General features: G+C 39.5%; 1 protein-coding gene across 12 annotated transcripts in view; it reads left to right on the top strand.

Moving 5' to 3' along the window:
• Window positions 1-23,480, top strand: part of KLHL32 (kelch like family member 32) — a 232,461-nt gene that overhangs the window by 128,314 nt on the left and 80,667 nt on the right. For 7 of the 12 annotated variants that reach the window (XR_010933800.1, XM_067702529.1, XM_067702531.1 and 4 more), the window contains one exon: window positions 20,545-20,760. The exons of 2 other annotated variants lie outside the window; for them this stretch is intronic. Coding sequence is in view for 9 of the 10 variants with exons in the window: in XM_067702529.1 (XP_067558630.1) it covers window positions 20,545-20,760 (216 nt within the window). In the remaining variant the exon portion in view is untranslated. Of the gene's footprint in view, window positions 1-20,544; window positions 20,761-23,480 lie in introns of those variants that run through there. 3 more of the 12 variants (XM_067702533.1, XM_067702538.1, XM_067702540.1) reach the window with 3 other exon arrangements.

Here is a 23,480-nt window from a genome sequence, read left to right as displayed (position 1 = left end):
GCTTCTTTCCCTTTTCCTCCCTCTGCTCATCTTCCTTGTCCATTGTGCTTTTTAAAAATTTTTTTAAATTTAAATTTTTTAAATTAAAAAATTTTTTAAAAATTTCATCAGAAAGATGAACCAATTCATTAAAGAGCAATATTTGTGTATAAAAAGGGCTCAGTAAAATGTGTAAATTTTCTTGTTTTTCAGTGTATGCATGTTTACATGAATGTCATTCACTATGTTAAATCTTGTAAAGGAATCTCTGCAGACCATCCTCAGAGAGATGGGCTATGGATATAGAGATTCTGATGTGTCTACTGATTTACCGAGTCCCTCAGATAAACATTACAAACTTTTTGAGTACAGTTTGTTTTCCCAAACTTTGATTTTTTTCTAACCTTTTTAAAAATTAGCTTCTGAACATCTGTACCTAAACATCACACAGGCAATTCAAACCTAACATGAGAAAACCTGCCCTTTTCTCTGTTGATGGTACCATCGATGTGTCAGTTGTCTAGAAATTTGGACATAGTCTCAGGCCCCTTCCTCACCACCGTATCCAATCAATTACCAAGTTGGGTTGATGCTACCTACCAAATATCTCTCAGACCTGATTGTTTTCTCCGTTGCTAATTTTCTGACCTTTCTTTAGACTCTCACCATCATTAGCTATATGTTGTAACAGTTCATAATTTCCTCCTAAGGGGTCTGCTTGTTTCTATCCTCTATCTATGCCAAACTATAGTCCCCAGAGCCATCATTATCTTTCCCAGGAAAGAGAACCAGCATTTATTGAGAGCTTATCTGTATTGAGTGTTTTGCACAAAGATTCCCATTTCTCCTCTGCTAAGCAACCCCTTAAGGCAGGTGAGAGTTCTTTTATTTTTACAGGTGGAGAAACTTAAATTCAGAACTAGGATGTTGATCGGATTTGGAAATGTCTATTAGCTCCCCTAATGACCATTTGGCAGCATCATTTCACCTGCAGAAACTCTCCAAGGCCAGGCCTGTTCTTTCCCAACCTCATCACCAGTCCTCATGCCTTTCCTAGTCTGCTCTGTTCTGGACCCTAAGGCCTTCCTTTCGTGTTGGAACTTGTCATTGGGAGGGAAGACTAGGTGCTAGAGGTCCTGAGTGACAAGCAGAGCCTTCAGTCATTGCCTTCAGATTGTACCAAGGGTCAGGAGTAGGCAACACAGACACACACACACAGACACACACACACACACACCACCCTTCCAAACCGTCCCCTTTCATAAGATCGGGGTACTGGCCACTGGACTTTGTGTTGTATCCCCTGAAAGTGATATATTAGGAGATACACATGCTTTGCTGAAAATGTCTTTTTTTGTAATTAGCTTTCAAAAAAAAAGTTTGTACATTTTGTACTCTCTCCCCCAAATAAATGCTATATCCTATTATTTGATTAGCAAGTTTTCTTTTTGTTTGCCAAGTATCGGCCTTTATTATGAAATGCAATTTAAATATATTGACAAGAAAGAACCCTCACTAGACTTTCTGAATAAGACCACCAAAGGGGTGAATTAACTCCTTTTGATAGGAATATACTTTTAGTATCTACTCCTAGGCAGCAGGTGGCAGTGTGAATCCACCAGAATTCAGTAGTTAATTTAAAGCAAAAATCAGAAAAAATGAAAAGAAAAATTATTTATTTTGCAACATATTAGTTTTCTGACCTAATCAGTAAAAAAGTCATTATTCACACCACACTGGGCAATATGCCTTGTAATTTTTAACAAATAATAGGAAACTGTTAATGTGTTCACAGGAAATACAGTTTTGTCTTGGGCTGCTATGGTCATTTATCACTGCACTTTGTGAAATCACTCATTTGTTCTAATTTGAATGTAAATGACTCTAAGGTTTTACAAATAAGGTGACAGACTCACATAAATGTAATTGCAGGGTTCATCTCCCTCCTTTTATATATCACTCATTAGGTTATGAATTAAATACATCGTATTAAACCAGGGGCATGTCCAATGATGATATTGTAATGGCAAATTACTCTATGCTATTAGAAGTGTATTTTTTATTCATGGACATTAATTTGTCATTAAGCAGCATTAGTTTAGCACTTTTATGGGGAAGACGTGACCTGAAAGAGGAGACGTGCTGCTGTGATGTGAGAGGAAAGGGAGAGGAGTGCTCTAGGTAGAGCATTGTATCACTGTAACGAAAACGGGGGTCGGGGGGGGTTCTATTCTGTTTTCATTTGTTTTTGTTTTCTGCTTTTACAAGCATAAAAGATCATTTCCCCAGATTGAAGGCGTTTTTCTGTTTACAGTGTGCACATTTGGATCGTCTCGTAGAGCAAAGCCAAAATTCTTACTATTAATCATTCAGAAGCCAAGTAAAGGGAGCAGGAGGGAGGAAGTGACTTCCTGCCCTAAATCTCCCTCCTCTCTGACTGATGCTTATTAGTCATCCCTTGTCTTCATTTAGTTTTACACTAAATGGGCTACCATGAGAATTAGTCATTTTCTCTCTTCAGTGAAGGTACAAAGGTTTAAAGAATGTTATTCTCTCATGAGGGTATTAGGAAGAATTCTGGGTATTTCTGGTTTTTTTTTTTTTTTTTACATAAATGGTGATTTTACTGTTCTTTTACTTAGAAAATATTTTTTTCCTTTCAACTCTGAGAAACACAGGATCCTTGAAATAGCTTCGCAGAAGCAGAAAGTATCTGAGTGCTGCTTTTGCATAAATTTCCTCATGGGCTTACTGTGGTTGGAAATTACCCACCCCAGTTAGGGACTCTTGAAGGCAGGGGTCATGCCTTACATCTCTTTATATCTTACCCCCTCCCTCCCATCGCATCACAACAACTCAGTGTCTGTATTGGTCAGCTTGGCCTGCTATCACAGCAACATACCACAGACTGGGTGATTTAAACAGATATTTATTTTTCACAGTCTGGAGGCTAGAAGTCTAAGATAAAGGTGCTAACCTGGTCAGGCTCTGATGAGGGCTCTCTTCCTTGCTTGCAGATGGCCACCTTTTGGCTATGTTCTCACATGGCAGAGAGAAAGAGACAGCAAGCTCTCTGGTGTCTCTTCTCCTTTTTTTTTTTTTTTTTTAACTTATTTATTTTATTTTGGCTGTGTTGGGTCTCCGTTGCTGTGTGCAGGCTTTTCTCAGGTTGCAGCGCGTGGGCTTCTCACTATGGTGGCTTCTCTTGCTGCGGAGCAGGGGCTCTAGGTGCGTGGGCTTCAGTAGTTGTGGCACACAGGCACAGTAGTTGTGGCTCACAGACTCTAGAGCACAGGCACGGGCTTAGTTTCTCCACGGCAAGCAAGACCTTCCTGGATCAGGGTTCGAACCCGTGTCCCCTGCATTGGCAGGCGGATTCTTAACCACTGCGCCACCAGGGAAGGCCCTCTGGTGTCTCTTCTTATGAGAACACTGATCCCATCCTGAGGGCCCCACCCTCATGACCTCATCTAAACCCAACTGCCTCCCAAAGTCACATCGCCAAATACCATCATACCGGGACTTAGAACATCAGCATATGAATTTTGCAAGGACACAGTTCAGTCCATAGCAGTGTGTGTTGAGGGAACGAATGGTGCATCCATTCAGTAATTTGTTTCTTGCTTAAATATTGAAATTTTATATTATGGGAGGAAAATATGTTAATAAGTCAGCCTTACATTAGTTTTACCCATTGAATACAGTTCTTTTGAAGTTGAAAATACTTTCTATGGGGATTGCATTTGGCACTGAAGATCTTGCATATTTTACAGTATTTCTTAATAGGTTATCATTTTTTTAAACTAAGTAATACTACAATGACTTATAGGAGGTTATCTCTTCCAAACAATGTATTATTATAATTTTAATTATTAAATTAGCAGTATCTTCTAAATATATAATATATAGTGGGTGCTCTGAATAGAATAATTTATCCTCAAGGTTGAGAAATTATAACTTATCCTCGTTTTTCTGCACTGCTGAGCTAGTTTTTTCCCGCATTAGATAAGACAAATGATTATACCAACATATATATTGAATATGCCCCTAATCAAATACACTGAGTGCTATTCCACAGTTCACTAGAGCTGATACTCTTGTATTTGGAGAAGGTTAAAGTACGAATTTTGGAAAATATATTACAAACAGTTTAACCTTTCAGATTTTTTTTAAAGTCAGTGAAAATGATCAGAAAGGGTAGAAATGTATCAGCCCTACTAAATCATAGCCAGCTACTAATTATTTGTTCTAATCATGAGCATTTGCTATCTGGCATGGGTGATCCAGAATATCAAAATTTTCAAATATCATTAATATTTGGCTCTAAAATATATCATAAGTTTTTTAGCAGCCATTTTAGGATCCCAGTTAATCTTTTCATATGCTATTATCTTGGCTTTTCTTCCCTAAGCCCACACCGAAGGATATCAGTGACAGCCCAGAGACACACTGGCTGGCCAAGGAAGTCATTTTGGCATTTAAATTTGTTATGTGGGTAATCTAGGGTTCACTATGTCTTCCTTGTTTGTGAGTTTTTAAAGACAAGAAAGATTGTCTTGAAGGATTTTTCTAATATTAGTAATTTCTATTCTAAGCTAACTGTTGTGTGGTGGGCAATTTTAAAATCACTTTCAGCCTATTTTTCTCAAAAATAAGATGTTTCCAATATTTTACTAATGCTAGAGTTCAGAATCAATAAACAAAGCAAACAAAATCAATCTCACTTAATTCCATTATCAATACTTGAAATTAGGGGCATTAAAAGAAAATCTATGTTTCATTTAAGATATTCATCCTCCTGTTCACCCTCCACCTGCAAATATTTCTGCCCATAGTTAAATGTCTGCCCTATTCTCTAAGGCTAAACTGCCTTTCAGCAACTTGATGCATCAGGTACCTCCTGTGTTTCCCATGGTTCCAATGTCTTCTCCACTGGCACCTTCCTTTCATTTTTAGAATAGGATCAATAAGATGGGAGCAACTTTTCTTCTTTTCTCATGATCACAACTCGCTCCTTCCATTCACTACCAAACTGGGAACAGTGTCTGCACTTCCTTACCTCCTATTCATTCTTCAGTCCTATTGAACTCAGTCCTCTGCCTTCATTACTCCTCAAAGGCTGTTCCAATAAAGGTCCCCAAAGCTTCTAATCGTCAAAGGCAGTGGGCCTTTTATGGTCTTTAATGTGACCACTCTACAGCCTTCTGACAGTGGTTATTAGCTCCTTTCTTTCCTACACTTCTGTTTTCTCAAGACTCTCTCCTGTTCTCCTTCTACTTCTTTTCAGTTCCTTTACAAACTCTTCTTCCATCAGCTCTGTGAATATCCCTCTGGGTACAGTGATGCCATGTGGGTGCTCTTCTCTTCTGCTCACCATCACTCTCTTTCATCCACATTTGGAGGATTGCAGTCTCCTCTCCTGAGCGCCAAGCTCTGTGTTCAGCTGTTTCCACTTGGCTGGCATCCACATGCGTCTCAGTTCAGTCACCCAGTCTTACTCACCTGTTCCTCCTCCCACTCTTTGTTAAGGAACCATTATCCTTGTAGTAACCCAAACCAGAAACCTTGGCATAATCTTGTGTTGCTCCATGATCTCATGAATCTCAATACATTCTATTGGTTTAGCCTCTTAAGTTGTTCTCACATATGCCTTCTTGTCTTTCTTCATTGTCACTGCCATCATTCAGATCTGGATTATTTTTCCTAGATGTGCCTGCAGTAGCTCAAATGAGCTTCCTGTCTGTTGACTAAGGCTAATCAATACTTTGCTGTATAACCTAAGTTATTTTTCCGGCCCACAAAACAATTTCTTTCCCTAAAACACAAGCTGGATCCCTGTCTCCTGGTTACAAACTAGGTTTCTAACCTTGTCCTTTTAATTTCTTGTCTCCTTCATGTGCCCTATTCTTACTGTATCCAAGGATATAGCATGTTTTATCATCTCTAAGCCAACTGCCTAGTCAGCATTTCCTCTTGGATATCCCACAGGTATATGACCTTTCTGAGTGTTAACCCAAGCCAGAAACCCAGGAGTCATCCTAAAATATTCCATCTCCTTGTGCTACACATAGGCTATCACCAAAACCTTTCAATTCTACCTCCCTAACTTTTTTTTAAGACACTGTTTTTAAAGAGTAAGTTTTGGGTTCACAACAAATTTGAGAGGTAGCTACAGAGATTTCCCATGTACCCCCTGCCCCCATATATGAGTAGCCTCCCCCATTATCAACATCCTCCACCAGAGTAGGTACATTTGTTACAATTGGTGGACCTACTATCACATCACTATCACCCAGAGTCCACAGTTTACATTAAGGGGCACTCTTGGTGTTTTACATTCTGTAGGTTTGGACAAAGGTGTAATGACATGCATCTACCATTACAGTATCATACAGAATAGTCTTACTGCCCTAAAAATCCTCTGTGCTCTGCCTGTTCATCCCTCCCTCTCGTCCTCACAATGCCTGGTAACCACTGATCTTCTTCTATCTCCACAGTTTCATCTTTTCCAGAACATCATATAGTTGGATTCATACAGTATGTAGCCTTTCCAGATTGGCTTCTTTTGCTTAGTAATATGCATTTAAATCTCCTCTATGTCTTTTCATGGCTTGATAGCTCATTTCTTTTTAGTGCTGCATAGTATTCCATTGTCTGGATGGACCACAGTTTACTTACCCCTTCACTTACTGAAGGACGTCTTGGTCACTTCAAGTTTAGGCAATTACGATTAAGCTGTTACAAACATCTGTGTGCAGGCTTGGATGAACACCCTTAACTTTTTAAATCTCTCTCATTCTCTCTATTTCTAGTTCCACCATCTTAATTCAAATCCTCAATACTTATTTCCTGGGCTAAAGAAACTTCCTGCTAACCAATGGACCTACCTGCCTTCACTCCTGCCTCACCCCAGTGCCTCCTTCAAAACAAGGTTCATTCCTCTTGAAGTGGTTCACAGGTTCCATTTTTATTATGAAACCTCCTATCGCTTTAGCCTTCTTTTTTTTTTTAAAAAAAAAAAACAAGTTACTACCCACATGCTATACCACAATCATTGTGAACTCCATGCATGTTCCTGTGCCCAAACCTCTTTGTATGAAGCCTTCTTCTCCATGGATTATTCTTCCCTCGTTATGCCACCCTATGAGTTCCTCTTTAACCTGCAAGTAGTTTGCTCATGTGTTATAGCTCCTCTTCCAGAGCTGCCTGATAAATCCACCTAGTTGGAGTTGGATTTCCCTCCTCTTCATTAATTACAGGCATTCTTCCAGAGTGCTGATCACACCATATTATTTGTATTGATTTACTTATCTATCTCCCTGTGATATAAGTTCTTGTCCCAGAGTTGTGTGACCTTGGGCAATTTACATAACCTCTTTGCCCACAAATACAGATGTGATACAGATACGATACCGTATATACAATGTACATCTTAAGAGTGTTGGAGTGTTTGTGAGATAGTGCATGCAAAGTATCCTATAGCATAGTATCCTACACGCAGTAGGTACCCTGAAAACCAGAGCCAGTAGAATTGCATGCTTCACTTGTGAATTTCTCTATTAATTCCACAGTTAACCTTCCTACCCACTTCCGTCACTCCTGTCTTTCTTCATTCCTGGAAATGTCACAAACTTTACTACCTACTTCCAATCAACAGCATATTGGACCAGGCTGTTCCTGAATATTTTGGAAATAATAACCATTCTGTAAAAGGTATTTTTCCTCTGTGCCACTTCTCTTAGCTTTTGTAGAAGTGCCTGTATTGTTTTAGAAAAAAAAAGTCACAAATAATTATATGAACCATCACTTTCTCCCTGTCTCTGATAAGTGAAAACATCACACTGAAATTATACTTTAATAAATAGCAAAAATTGATGCTTTTAAAAGCAACATAATACTTGGTGTTGCTACTTTTTTATTTATTTATTTTTTATTGGAGTATAATTGCTTTACAATGGTGTGTTAGTTTCTGCTTTATAACAAAGTGAATCAGTTATACATACACATATATCCTCGTATCTCTTCCCTCTTGCGTCTCCCTCCTTTCCACCCTCCCTATCCCACCCCTCTGGGTGGTCACAAAGCACCGAGCTGATCTCCCTGTGCTATGTGGCTGCTTCCCACTAGCTATCGGTTTTACATTTGGTAGTGTATATATGTCCATGCCATTCTCTTACTTTGTCCCAGCTTACCCTTCCCCCTCCCCGTGTCCTCAAGTCCATTCTCTAGTAGGTCTGTGTCTTTATTCCCGTCTCGCCCCTAGTTTCTTCATGACCATTTTTGTTTGTTTGTTTTTTAGATTCCATATATATGTGTTAGCATACGGTATTTGTTTTTCTCTTTCTGACTAACTTCACTCTGTATGACAGACTCTAGGTCCATCCACCTCACTACAAATAACTCAATTTCATTTCTTTTTATGGCTGAGTAATATTCCATTGTATATAAGCAGCAACCTAAGTGTCCATCAACAGATGAATGGATAAAGAAGATGTGGCACATATATACAATGGCGTTGCTGCTTTTAAATAGGAAGTTTTGTTTTATTGTTTCCCCTGCCCTTCCTGTAAATAAAACTTATTGCTGCATCCTCATATACAGAATTCAAGGAGAAATTGGAAAAACCTTTTATTTCTAGCTCTAGTGCATAGTAGTTGCTTACAAACGCATGTTTGTTTGCATTCCTTCTACATGTGCCAAGAGAGTTCCCTGTGATAGGAATTTTCTGTAATACAGTTGCATGGTATCCTAAGTTCCCCGACTAGGGGAAATACAGGCAGTGCATTTGTTTAACAGAAGAAAGATCTAAGTTAGTCCTTACAAGGAGACTGCTGTCCATATGCCTCCCTCTCTCCAGGTGTCTTTCCTTCCTAGACATCTCCCCCACCCCCTTTCTCACTCTCCCTCCACAAATCTCCTTTAGAGCAGGCTGCCGACCTTTTCCTTGCTGCCTTTCGAGGGACACGTGCTCAGGCCCTGGGAAATGACTGCTTATCTGTGTCGTTAGTTCAGCTTCAGGTACTGTGGCCTCAGCCCCATACACTGAGTATAATGTTTGCCCACTTCAGAGTCTGGGATGAGGGACTGGGGTCATGCATCTTGTTCCGCTGTAAGAATATATTTATGCAGGTTAGAGTCATTTTTTTCTTCACTCAAATGTGTACTCTGTATCAGTGGTTCTTAAACTTGACTCTGTGTGGAATCACCTGAACAGCTGGTTAAAGCAGACTGCTGGGCCCTACCCATAGAGTTTCTGATTCAAGAGGTCTGAGGAGGAGCCTGAGAATCTGCATCCTAACAAGTTCCCAGGTAATGCTGATGTTACTGGTCTGGGGACCACAGTTTGAGAACCACTGCTTCAGATACTCTTGCCACCTCATTCACATCGGTTACCAGCCTGTTAAGTCACTGATATTCAGATTTTGAAAGTGTCATAATATCTAGATAAATTTGAACTGGTCATGGGCTTCCCTGGTGGTGCAGTGGTTGAGAATCTGCCTGTCAATGCAGGGGACACGGGTTCGAGCCCTGGTCTGGGAAGATCCCACATGCCACGGAGCAACTAGGCCCGTGAGCCACAATTACTGAGCCTGAGCCTCTGGAGCCTGTGCTCCGCAACAAGAGAGGCCACGATAGTGAGAGGCCCGCGCACTGCGATGAAGGGTAGCCCCCACCTGCCGCAACTAGAGAAAGCCCTCGCACAGAAACGAAGACCCAACACAGCCAAAAATAAAAAAAAATAAAAAAAAAAAAATTGAACTGGTCCCAGTTATAAATATATGAAAAATTTACATTATATATAAATATGTAAAATATTGATATTATATATCCTGCATAGCATCCAAAATATAAAAAGCCAAAACAATGAAGACTTGAAACAGAAAACCTTACCAGTCTTCATTCTTATGTATAATAATGATTAAGACGAAAGTCTACGTGGATAACTGAGAGATTATTGAAATTCTGCAGAATTGGGCTAATTTTCAGCAGCTGACTTTGGGTAGCAGCACTAAGTAAGGGAATATACCAGAATTACTTCCAGGCTCTACTATTCTTTAAAAAAATTTTAACCTGATTTTGCCTCTCATCGTTCAAAAAAGGTTTGTGATTATTGCAATTTTCGTTTTAAAGCTCCAGTTGCTCAGATGGACTATTTTTGATTAAAGAAAGAAAAGTATACATTAATTTCCTCTTTATAGTCCATAATTCAGTGGTAATCACCTGATGTGCTGAGACAGCTCTAGTAAACTTTGCAATAGCATTTTGCAGCACATCGTGACTGGGGCCAGAATTATTAGTTGTTGATGATGGCTGTGTCTCTGTGCTTCCTTCATACTGGATTTCCAGCTTACTAGAGACTTTCCCAAGGAACAATATAAAATCATTCATGAGCCTTGGATATTATGAATACAGTTGATTATGAAAATGTACTAGTAACCTAATTGTAGAATTCCTCTGTTATACAGCACAAATATATTTAAACAGGCCTTCAAAGACTCCAAGAATTAGAGCATGCTGGGTTTTTTTCTTGTATTTTTGAATTGCTGCTAATGTTTTGTTTTAGTTTAATCACACTGTATCATATGCATATTTGTATCAATACATGAATATATAGTTGCATTCAGCTGTCCAGATATGTTTGTTTGTATACAAATATAACTATATCTCTATAGTTATACAAATAAAATACCTGGTTTTACATTATTTTATCATATCACAAATAATCTGGCCTGCATTGTCAATGATTTGCTCACTTTTTCTTCCATAACTGTTAGATTTTATCCCATCAACTCTAATATAAGATATTATGGAGAAAACTTACAGGTCCCTTTAGGTACATGATATGCATGATGACTTTTTTCCTACATAATTCATCCCAAGGTTTTGGGTTTTGTTTATTTGTTTGTTTCAACATGTTCCAAAGGGCCAGCCCTTCACCACACATCCACAACAAAGCCCTTTATGTTGCTTTCTCTAGTCCTGGAGTGCAGTCCTTTTCTGCAGCACCAGGTCGTGTAGTCATGTAATACCTTGATTTATTACTAGGTTGTAATCCAACTAGGAAACAGGTGGAATCACAACTGGGTATGGTGCCTTGGATATTAATGGCTTGGCTCAGAAGTGGAATTTCTAAAGCTGTATACACTCTTTTTTGCCTTAATTATGCATTCATTAAAAGCTTTTATATCCAACAGAATAAAGTAAATATTTTTTGATCTCCATAGTGTGCTCCCAGAATGTAGATTTGCACAGCAGGGTCTTGATAATCTGAATAAATTGTATTTCTCCAAGGAGTTTATCTTTCAAATAAGGTCATAAAGAAATGCAGCTCCTCCATCCTTAGATTTCTCTGTGTGTCTTTTCTGCTGTGTGTAATATAGAATATGGGAACCAGAGTGCATTATAGTAATACATACTTGGTGATGGTCCAGTATAATGTCTCAATCTATTCTCCTTTTTTATCTCTGGTGAAGTGTCTTTTAAGTACAAAAGAAATGAATGATATTACACAACAACTTTGATTTTTGCTGTTATTTGTAGAAAAACAAAGTCCATATTAGACATTCAGTGTTTTCTTCTCTTTACCCTATCAGTGAGTAAAATTTGTGGAATATGCAAAGCTATAGCTTAAGCACTGTTGGTAGTATTTTTAAAAGGGAATAATAATGAGACAGCTACTGTATGTTGAGCATCTACTATGTGGAAGGTACTTCATATATGTTTTTGGAAGTCCTTATCACAGATCACCTTTCCGATTTTTCTAATGAGATGTTAATCACTTGCTGGGGCTATCCATATGCGTCAGCTTCAGATCACGTGCTTTCCTAAAATCTGTTGGCTTTAAGTGAAGGAGACCACTTTTGATGAGCAGGCCTCATCCAATCAGTTGAAGTCCTTAGGAATAAAAACTGAGACTTCCTGAAGAAGAAGGAATTGTGCCTCAAGACTGTAACACAGAAATGCTGCCTGAATTTCCAGCCAGCGAGCCTTATCTACAAATCTGTGACTCAAGACTGTACCTTCAACTCCTGCCTGAGTTACCAGCCAGCTGACCTGCTGTACACATTTGCCAGCCCACACAATCTTGTGAGCCAATTCCTTAAAATCTGTCTCTCTGTGTATCTCCTATTTTTCTGGAGAGCCTTGACTGATACACTAATGAAATTATTTTAACAACTCTTTAAAACAAAAAAAATCATGTGCTTTTTCTACAACTCCAAACTAAGCAGGCAGCCAGTTCCTTGTCTCCACACTTAGAGCCTAGTGAAAGCGACAGGGAAAATATAAAATTATAAACTCAAATAAACATGCACAACAAGTTGAACTTATAATCTTTCTGAGTCATAAAGAATAAAATGACAATACACCTGCTATTGAATGGTAGCCCCAAAACAGCATACAGTTGTGAGGAGTTTAGGCAATAGCTATTTCTTTTCTCTCTCTCTCTTTCTGGGCTGCCATATGTATTTCCAGAGTGGCTAACGTTCTAGGCGTTTTTAATATTTAAAGATTAAAATATTTAATCAATTTATTTAATATTTACTATTCAAATATTTAAAATATTTGAATAATTTTAGAGGAGCAGGAGAATCAATGTTTTCCTGTAAACTAAGAAGTAAAGGCAATAAAAGTTGACTTTTTAAAGTTCTGATATTCTTTCTTATCTACCCACTATCCATCCATCAAAATTTATAAAGTGCTCTTTGTGAAGACTGAGAGGAAGATCTAAAGAAGTACAGATACAGTCTGTACCTTTATACACAACTAGGGGAAAAAGTACATAACCAGTGGCAAAGGGTTAAGTAAATATTCAAGTATACAAGTAGCTCCTGAAATGAGAAGTCAGAAGAAGGAACAATCCTTCCCGCTGGAGTGGTCTGTCTTGCTTAGGAAGAGGAATCTAATTCCGGTTGTCGTCTTCCTCCCCAACACTGATAGTGCTTGATATACTTTTGGCAAACAGTATAGACATTTATATATTTTTGGTTATCACTAAACACAAAGAGAAGTAAGGTTCCTTTTTGACATTCTAAGAAGGAAAGAAAAATCAACATGTAAAAAGACAGGAGACCCGAGGTTCACTGTGGAAGCCAGGCCCGATGCATCTGGCACCACAAGTGGGTGTTCCCCCATGTTAACCAATTATATAAAAGCCCTGATGGGTAGTTAGCATCAAGAGAGAATTTTCTAAGTTCAGATCAAATATTTGAGAGCACCATTCTCACTTAATTGTGAGCAATCTGTTCATTTTGCCTAACTGTAAAATGAGACCTATACCCAAACTGTCATTTCCTCTTTCCATTTGAAGTCGTGGGGGTGCTTTTTACAAAAACAAAAAACAACTTTTTAAAAACATGTTGCTTTTTAAAATTCATAATCCAACAAATACTTTTTTTTTGGTGGGGGAGTGTGCGGACCTCTCACTGTTGTGGCCTCTCCCGTTGAGGAGCACAGGCTCCGGACGCGCAGGCTCAGCAGCCATGGCTCACGGGCCCAGGCGCTCCGCGGCACGTGGGATCCTCCCGGACCGGGGCACGAACCCGCGTCCCCTGCATCGGCAGGCGGACTCTAAACCACTGCGCCACTGGGGAAGCCCCAACAAATACTTATTAAATTACAGTCTGTGATAAAGCATTGTGATTGGCATTGTACAGGATACAAAAAACATAAGATGTAAAACCTTCTTACTAGTTTACTAGGAATGTTTTTACTTATTGGAAGATAACATGCACGAATAGCTTAGTGACAAGTTCGTTGGTATGTGACAGGAGACTTGAAGTGGGAAGCATTAGAACTTACTTAATAAATAAAGGGCTTCAGATTTATTATGTCTAACTTGGTACTTGGTCTCTATAAGCAGCCAGTACAATAGTTTTATTTAACTTTTGGTTAACATTGCTAAAAATCAAATCATACTGATTTGATTATATGCAGACTCCCTGTATCAGGTTATTTTGTATCTATTTGGAAATAGTTTTGTTTTTTTAAAATTAATTAATTAATTAATTAATTGTCTTTGACGGCATTGAGTCTTCGTTGCTGTGTGCGGGCTTTCTCAAGTTGCGGTGAGCGGGGGCTACTCTTTGTTGCAATGCATGGGCTTCTCATTGCGGTGGCTTCTTTTGTTGCGGAGCACAGGCTCTAGGCGCGTGGGATTCAGTAGTTGTGGCACACGGGCTCAGTAGTTGTGGTTCATGGGCTCTAGAACGCAGGCTCAGTAGTTGTGGCGCACGGACTTAGTTGCTCCGCGGCACGTGGGATCTTCCTGGACCAGGGCTCGAAGCAGTGTCCCCTGCGTTGGCAGGCGGATTCTTAACCACTGCGCCACCAGGGAAGTCCCGGGAATAGTTTTTAAAAAAGATTTCTTGACTTCTGTAACAAGGGTGACTTCTCATTTAGAGGACTCCTCAGAATGTGATGTAATATCAACATTTTATAATAGAACTTCAAGTTTCATGCATGCTATTACATGAGAGGCATAGAAATCACTATCTCTCCTGACCATCTTTATCTGTAGTGAAGTATTGACATGTGGTAATGGAGGTGACATTTTGAAGGGGGTATAAGTGAAGAGCATCAATAATTGGAAAAGAAGGGTTATAATTATAACAGTGAAACACAGCATTGTCAAAATAGTCACATCTTTTGAGTGTTATTACCTAGAAAAATGTGGAATCCTGTTCAATTTGGTTATCTTAGAAGGGGGGAGGAGGGAATTCAGGAAATCAAAATGGCATTTACTTTTATTTTGACCTTGAGAGATATTTCTTATTATCTTGAGCATAGGTCATAGTTTTCCATTCTTATAGTACAGGTTGCTGATGCTTATTTTTGTTTTGTAAGTTAGTAATGCTCTCAGAATTACATGAGCCAACAAGAGAAATAGGTGTTATTAAGGCCATGATTGGCATGGGTATCCTTAGTATTAAAGCATCTTCATCAGATTTCCTAATCTTACCAGTTTAACAAGGACTCTTAGATTTGAGGAAGAGTATTTGTGGGGCAGATTTTGGGGATAGTCTACAGTAGATGCAGTCACAAGATGACAGATATTTTCTGTGTTCCACATAATTCCCCTGCCAGGGCTCTGATTAAACTGCAGTGCTGGATGGTCAAGGGGTTACTGACAGGCTGGGACACAACATGGGTGTGACTGAAACTAAGATAGACTATGTATTAGAAATATGCATTATTGATTCTCAGCTTGTATCACTGTTGGCACACAGCAACACGTCTCTAGGCTGTGGCATACATGAGCTGGGCTGTGGGTTGTGTGCAGTGAACATGCAGACCTCAGCTATGAGGCTGCACCCTTTTCTCCCATTCAAGAAAGTGTATTAGAATGTGAGTCTGGGTGACATTGGTTCAGGGATAGGCTTAAATCTTCTCTAACCTTTCTTTATAATATAAAGAGAGTCTTGTATGGAGTTGCATCACTAATTATTAGTACTTGCTTCTTTGGGATATTGAAAGACACTTGCTAATACAGTGGCCAGTCACTCAGCTACAGATGAGAACCCCACCAGGAGACATCCATCACAAAGGTGGACTTTTTTTGCCTCCCCTGGTTTGGTAAAAGGGCCATAGGGTTTACCCACGCCCCCAAACTGCCCTACTTCCTCCCACTCATGTCCTCACCACCCAATAATTTGCCTCACAAAAGTAATTACATTTGAATGTAAGCCAAAATAAAACAGTATTTCCCTTTCTTGTGCTTTCTTTTCCCTACCATATTCAATAGTTAATCTGGGGAATAACCATTTTAATTAATTAGAGAAATAGGCCACACCAAAAGACTGAATTTGGGGAATATATAAGGTTTAAGAATTACTGCACTTGGAAAACTGGTGTTTATTCCATAGCTGGTATAGTATTGGGGACACATTTTATGGTTCTTCTTCTGTTATTTAACTTGTCGTTCACACCATAGGAAACAAATAGAAGGGAAGAGAAAAGCCAAATAGCCCTAAACCAGAGGAAAATAAATACTATTTAAAAAGATGCCCCAAAGAACAACAATGTATGCACCATAATTCTGAATAGAAACGAAATTTCAAGTGAGAAGCAGTGTGACAGAAATGAAACCTTCTTAGAAAAATAAAAAGATTTTCCTTTCACTCAAGAGAGTTTCTTGTTGCTGAGCTGTAACTTCAATTCAAAACCACTGCCTCTCCCTGGGCACTTGGATTTCTGCGTCACAGAATGTAAGAGAAGGGAGACAATCTCATAACTAGAACAAGGAGAAGATGCAAGTTTGCAAAAAATAAGTTCAACGTGGGCATGTTGAGTTCAGTATAGCTGTGGAATATCCAAGAGAAGATGTCCTCTTATCGGCAGTTGGGAAAATGAATTCAGAGCTTAGGAGAGAGATTTGTGCTAATAAAATAGATGTGAGAGGCATTAACATGTAATCAGTTTACAGCTCAATTGCATGGCTTTTACTCTGGCTGTGCTCCTTTTCCCTGATTTGATGGTGCAGCTTATTTAAGACTTTGATATCTAAAGGGACCACATTCTCTATTTTGACCTCCTTGCATCAGTGATGAATCAGGGATTATGGATGCCAAACAACAATGCTCAAATGTACTTTATTGTTCCTTGCCTGCCAAATCTACTGTCTGCTTTCCATGTGCCAAGCCGTGCAGTAAGTGCTCTTGCTTCATTATCTCCACAATGACCCTATGAACTGGGTGAACTCTCCATTTCGTAAATGGGGAATAACAGTGGATCAGTGACTGACCCAGGGTCACAGCCAACGATAAGAATTTGCACTGGATTTGAACCAGGTCTACCTGATTCTATGGCCTTTGCTCTTCTCCACCAACTTGGGTTGCCTCCAAGTGCCTATGGCTGTTGACAGTTTGTTCTGTTCCTGAATACAATTGTTCTTTCTCTTTCTTTGATATATAAAAGACTTCTTTCAAAAGAGTCTAGAAATATATACAAAAGCATTAATAGTGATTATCTCTGCATGGGGAAATATGAATCATTTTTGTTTTCTTTTCCATACTTTGTACTTCCTGAATTTTATGAAATGGACAAATTTATTACTTTTTGTAACCAGAAACATAATGGCACTACTTTCATAACAGTGATGCTTTTTTTTCCATGCAGAGTATTATGGGTGAGCATTTAATGCAGTTTAACCATTGCTTCCCACCTCCTTAATCACATTAATGGGAATCCTTAAAAGCAGCATTATTGGTGATTATTTTGCTTGCATATGGTCTTAGCCAAAAGAACAAGAAGTGATGATTTTGCTTAAGACTCACATAAACACGTTGGCTCCAGTACGAGGAACGTATATTGTGGTATCAAGACCTCAAGGAAGGTTTTCTTTTTTCCCCCAACTCCCCAGTTTACACAGTGTAACTACCGAGGTGCTAAGTATGCATGGCAAGGGGAACGGAAACCTTTGACATACATAAAAAGCACAGGAGATTTGGGGAAATTATGTTTTTAAGCAGAAGAGAGGAGAAATGAAAAGGTAAAGATAGGGAGCAGACTTTTAACAAATTATTTATTTTTGGCTGTGTTGGGTCCTCATTGCTGCGTACGCGCTTTCTCTAGGTGGAGCGAGTGGGGGCTACTCTTTGTCATGGTGCGCGGGGCTTCTCATTGCGGTGGTTTCTCTTGTTGCGGAGCGTGAGCTCTAGGTGCATGGGCTTCCGTAGTTGTGGCTCGCGGGCTCTAGAGTGCAAGCTCAGTAGTTGTGGCGCACGGGCTTAATTGCTCCGGGTCATGTGGGATCTTCCCACATCAGGGCTCAAACCTGTGTCCCCTGCTTTGGCAGGCGGATTCTTTACCACTGCACCACCAAGGAAGTCCAGGAGCAGACTTTTAACTGCTGTTTTTCTTGTACACGGGTATGTGTCAGTTCAGTTCCCCTTTGCTCTTCACTTAGCCATTGACACTTGTGCATTTAGCCTTAGTTCTCCACTAATATCAAATGCTGTGTTAGATTGGATTTGGGAGTTATATAAAATTATACCCTTAGGAAACAAAAACATTTCAGGACTGTGGAAGCAGGCATTAAATAATTACATTCAAAAGAAACACAGCAGAAAAGAAGCACACTTTTTAAAATTCTGTATTAAATTAATTCTCCGGTTGTCTGCAGTTTTGAATTGGCCTGTATTTAAGTTGCAGGCTTCTAATCAGAAGAAACCCAGTGTCTCTATACAAAGATATAAAGTTGCTTAATAAAGAATATTTGATTGCTGCTACATAATCCAGCCCCAAACTCATAGACGTATACGTCTTTTTGACAGAACGAGTGGGAAAAAAAACACTGTTCCTCAGCTGTGCCTGTCCACCTTTTACTTTACAGAGCTTGCTTGTTTCCGCCTCTGTATGCTCATCTTTCTGTGTGATGCGGCTGGGCGCTGCCCTAGGACCTTGAACCAGGGCTTGCGCATGCGCCCAGGGTACCTGAAAGGCACTGACATCGCTCCCCGACCCCCATCACGCGTCTGTGGGACTGCAGAGTGACTTACTGGGACACTGAAATCGTATCCAGGGTCCTGGAGCAGTTAAACTGGCTTCATAGATGTATTGACCAGAAATAACATATTCATCCCGAGGAGATGGTCGTAAAGTTCGTTGTGGAAGCTCCATGTGCAAGGGTTACATCTTCTTTCCTCCCGTAGTAGAATTTACCAATAGGAAAAAGTAAGATTTGAAGAATAAGTTTAAACATTACTTGAAAAACCTGATGCTGGAGGCAAAATATGTAGTATTCCTTTGATAAAATCTGCTGGATGGGAAGCCCAGATATTTTAATTGAATGGCTATCAGTGGACCCTTAGAAATTGGCGTTGTAATGGATTTTAGTGGTCAACTGTGGTAAACTTCATTTTATAGATAAGTATTTATTCCTTTTCAATTGTGTTGGCCAGTAGAGCTATTAAGAGCCAAAATGTTATGGCTGATTCCGGAAATCATCTAGCTTGACTCCTGTTAGTAATGTAATTAAAGTGTCATCTCCCACCAAAAGAAATAGAATCTAAAGTAAAACAAAACAAAACAAATGAACAAAAGAATCAGGTAGCTGTGGTGATGTTGCAGCTGTTTCTCTGAGATCTGTTTTTACACTTTCTTCATTATACATTATTTAGAACAGCATTGTACAATAGAAACTTAATAGAAGCCACATATGTTAATTTTAAATTTTCTAGTAGCTGCATTAAAAAGTAAAAAGAAACAGGTGAAATTAATGATAATAATATATTTAATCCACTATATTCAGAATAATACCATTTCAACATACAATCAATGTAAAAATTATTAATGAGACATTTTATATTCTATTTTTCTTACTCCTTGCTTTCAGTATGTATTTAACACAGCACATCTCAAATCACACTAGCCACATTTCAAATGCCCAGTAGCCACATGTGGCTAGTGGTTACCGTGTTGGACAGTGCCGATTTAGAACATATTCCTTTAAACCTTAAAATTTTATGGAAACAGATACATTAAAATAGAAAACAAAGATTTTAGAAAGAGTTCTTAATACTGTTAGATTACTAGGAAAAGGGATAAGTATGTTGAAAATACTTAATAAATCAATGGAGTAAAATAGCTATCTGATGGTATTCTGCATTCCTTAAGTTACTAGAAAATATTGTAATAATAATTGCAAGTTGAAAATGAGGGAAAACTAGGATACAGCCCACTCTCAATCTACTTGAAATAGGTAAGTTTTCTATCAACAAACCTGCATGCCCACTATGGTTCTTGCAGAGTTACAAGGCAAAGGTTTCACAGGTGTCCTGGCTCTCTGGGGGCATTATTTTAGAGCTCTGGCTCTGAGTTTGAGAACTTGTAGAAACAGGTAGAATCCCCCCACAATGGAGCATTGCTATAGAAACTCTTTGAAAAGATTGTCATTGATTGCCTGAATTTTTGAGGACAACAAAAAGCAAAGAACAATTATAAATCGTCCATCTCAGGTGGATTCAATATAGAATTATTCAGGACAGGAATCTGTGAGATGTCTTCATTTCCTGAGACTTTACATGTAAAAATCTTTGTTTTAGCTCATTAAGTCAGGATAGGTTGTTTTTAGCTCAAATTTGTACTTAATTTGAAGTTTTAGAAAAAGAGTAGGGCTATAGTTTTTGTCATCTAGTCATGGCTCCCACTCTACCTGCCCTCATATTATCTTTAGTAGAAAACACTTACCACCTGAAAGCTGTAAAATATGGTAGACAAATTGTTTTCTTTGGTAAAATGTTTCTAAAAAGTTGCAAAGTAACATTTTAGCCAGTAAAACCAGAAACCCCTTTCAGTCCCTTTTCTAAGATGTCTTTAAGTATATTGGTTTTAAGAGGGGCAAAGTAAGGAAAAACGTTAAATTCTAGAACAACAGTTCCCTGCCCAGAGCTGTATAATTGCGGATGTTGTTGCTGTTTACATTATCAGTGGAGCGCAGTTCCCTTTCTCCCACTCCTGTCATGCAGACTTGAGGGAGTCAGTCTGAATTTCTTGCTTGCTCTTTCTTGGATTGATTTCTAAGAGATCTTTTCTCCGTTTTTTTTTTTTTTTTTTTTTTGGCACCAGGAATTAAATAGCTTTAATTACTTGGATCTGTACAGACTTGCTGACCTCTTTAACCTCACTTTGTTGGAGAAGGCAGTGATCGATTTCTTAGTGAAACATCTCTCTGAGCTCCTGAAGAGTCGCCCAGAAGACATTCTAACGCTCCCTTATTGTCTGCTTCAGGAGGTCCTGAAGAGCGACCGCCTGACCTCCTTGAGTGAACAGCAGATATGGCAGGTAAGGGCACTCTGCATGGGTCCTCTTTGGGCGTGAAGTCATGATTAAAAGGAATGATTAAATGTTAAAGCGTTGAGGAACGATGACAACTATTTTGTCTGGTTTGGTCCACATTGGAATCGAAGTCTTAGAAGTCAGTGTTCCGTGATGGGCAAGTAACTGGAGAACACCAGCCCTTGAGGCTTGAGGCCTCAGCCCACTCAGCTTAACTCAGGGAATCGCAGGTGAGATTCCTCACACCCTCACTGTGGTTTCCCAGAACCAAAGGTGGTTACATCAGGAAGAGTCAAGGGTTTTTATTCCCCTGCGAAACAGAGTTACTTAAACTGAATATGAGAAGGGTGGATTGTTAAAGTGGTATTTATGCCTATTTAAGACCAATGGAATCAGAATAAATTCTGGGCTTTCCTGGAAACAATTCAGAAACATTTCTTTGTTGCAGCAGAGAGCAGCTGGGACCTTAAATGAGAGGAAGCTCTCCTCCCTTGACGGTGGAAAAATCTCCCTCCTTAGTTCATTCTGCATTCATTGCTATTTTCCGAAGCCCTGCTTTTTCACCTGACATAGCATTCTTTTCAGATACCCTTTGCCTAGCGGACAGGAGGATGTTTTGTGTTTTCAATTTGATTATTCAATTGAAATCCATTTCTGCTCATTCCCAGTGACTATCCTTGAACAATTCACACGGTGTCTTTGGGAAACAGTCAGAGCCCATCTTCCACTGCTTCTTATACTGTCTGTCTTACTCTGAAGCAGTGGCTAAGCCATCCTGTTACTTCTAGGGTGCCATACTTTCAAGATTTTGTGATCATTTGAAAAATATTTATATACAGAATACAAGGGAAAATATGAAGTCTTCTATTAGCTGATAAGGCAATAAATACCTTGTGTCTTATGAAATGACATTCAGAGAATACTTTAATTCTGGACAAAATGGAGTCATAGGTAGCTGTTAATTATCAGCATCTGATTCTACTGATTGCTAATTTTCCCAGTGCCTTTCTCCCTTATTTCTTTCTTTCTTTCTTTTTTTTTTTTTTTTTTGCGGTACGCAGGCCTCTCACTGTTGTGGCCTCTCCTGTTGTGGAGCACAGGCTCCAGACGCGCAGGCTCAGCAGCCATGGCTCACGGGCCCAGCCGCTCCATGGCACGTGGGATCTTCCCAGACCAGGGCATGAACCCGTGTCCCTTGCATCGGCAGGCGGACACTCAACCACTGCGCCACCAGGGAAACCCTCCCTTAGTTCTTTCTTTATCTTACTTTAATCAGCAACTTCCCTCTTCACTGTTGCTTCCACCAGTGAGGATAATAAGGCCTGCAGTGTACTGAGGGCCTTTCAGGCTCTTTGCAGACTTATTAACTTATCATCACAACAGGCCTGAAGGATGGTTGTTATCATACCATCCTCCAGACAAGCAAAACGAGGCTTCAGTGTCTTGCCTCAAGGTTACAGAGCAGAGCCAGCCTTCACATCCAGATTTGTTGACACCTGCCCTCATTTCTCCAGTATTCCACGCTGTCTTGAGAAGAAAATATCAGTGAAAAAATACAAGCCATAAATTATTTTCTGCTTCTTAGGTATTTCTCATAATGGTTGTTCAGGCAGAGGTCAAATGTGCTGGTGAGGGTGAGTTTTTGGTATGAATTTTAATTATCTATGGAAAACACAAATCATCAGAATTACTCTGGTCAGCTCAAAGTGAGGAACTGCCAAATTTTTCTTTCCTTCCCAAAGGGAAAAACAAAGACTTAGAATGAATTCTGTATTTAATTAACCTGATTGAGATGTGAGCCAACCATCCTTGTGGCTTCTCTTCTTGTGGCACAGTTGAAGGCACTGCCCGATATCGACATGGTAATGTACAGATGTGTGAGTGGCCCAAAAATTCCATACTATTCACATAAGAGTTATCATAGGGCTTCCCTGGTGGTGCAGTGGTTGAGAGTCTGCCTGCCGATGCAGGGGACACGGGTTTGTGCCCCGGTCTGGGAAGATCCCACATGCCGCGGAGCGGCTGGGCCTGTGAGCCGTGGCCGCTGAGCCTGCGCGTCCGGAGCCTGTGCTCCGCAACGGCAGAGGCCACAACAGTGAGAGGCCCGCGTACCGCAAAAAAAAAAAAAAGTTATCATAATTGCCTCTCTAAATATGTTACTAATTTTATAATGTAGAATTTCAAAAGGTGCTTTCTGCTGCAGGCAATGTTTTTTTATACCTGGTCCTCAAGAAAGGATTAAAAAAGACTCACATAAATATTATCAATTTAGTCATTCAGCAGGCAATAAGAAACTGTTTTTGCTTTATCTTAGTAAATAAGTAATTCCCTCACACTCAACCCAATAGATAAAAATCAAATCAGTCCAGTTATATTGCTTCAAGTATAGTTAAGTTCATCATTTTTGCTGAGGTTATACTAGTAATGCAATATACCATGGAAGAATCTAATATGCAGCCCAGGGTGCAGATTGGGTATGCCAGAGGATTAGTGTCAGGGTGCTTTATAGAAGTGAAACTTGATGGACAGGCTGGAGACAGATCTACAGAATCTCATTAAATTGCTGAATTGTTCATTACGGAACATTCTCACTGTAATAAAGTGCTCATTGACTTTGACAAATCCCTATCCCATGTCTTAAAGAAGAACAGTGAAACAAGGGGTGTTGGGGAGAAAAATGGAAATTGGCACAAAGTAGGACAAGTAATAGAAAAGCGGATGGAGGG

Source organism: Pseudorca crassidens, chromosome 13, assembly GCF_039906515.1.
Source record: "Pseudorca crassidens isolate mPseCra1 chromosome 13, mPseCra1.hap1, whole genome shotgun sequence".
Lineage (NCBI taxonomy): Eukaryota > Metazoa > Chordata > Mammalia > Artiodactyla > Delphinidae > Pseudorca > Pseudorca crassidens.
This window is presented reverse-complemented; position numbering and strand designations above follow the sequence as displayed.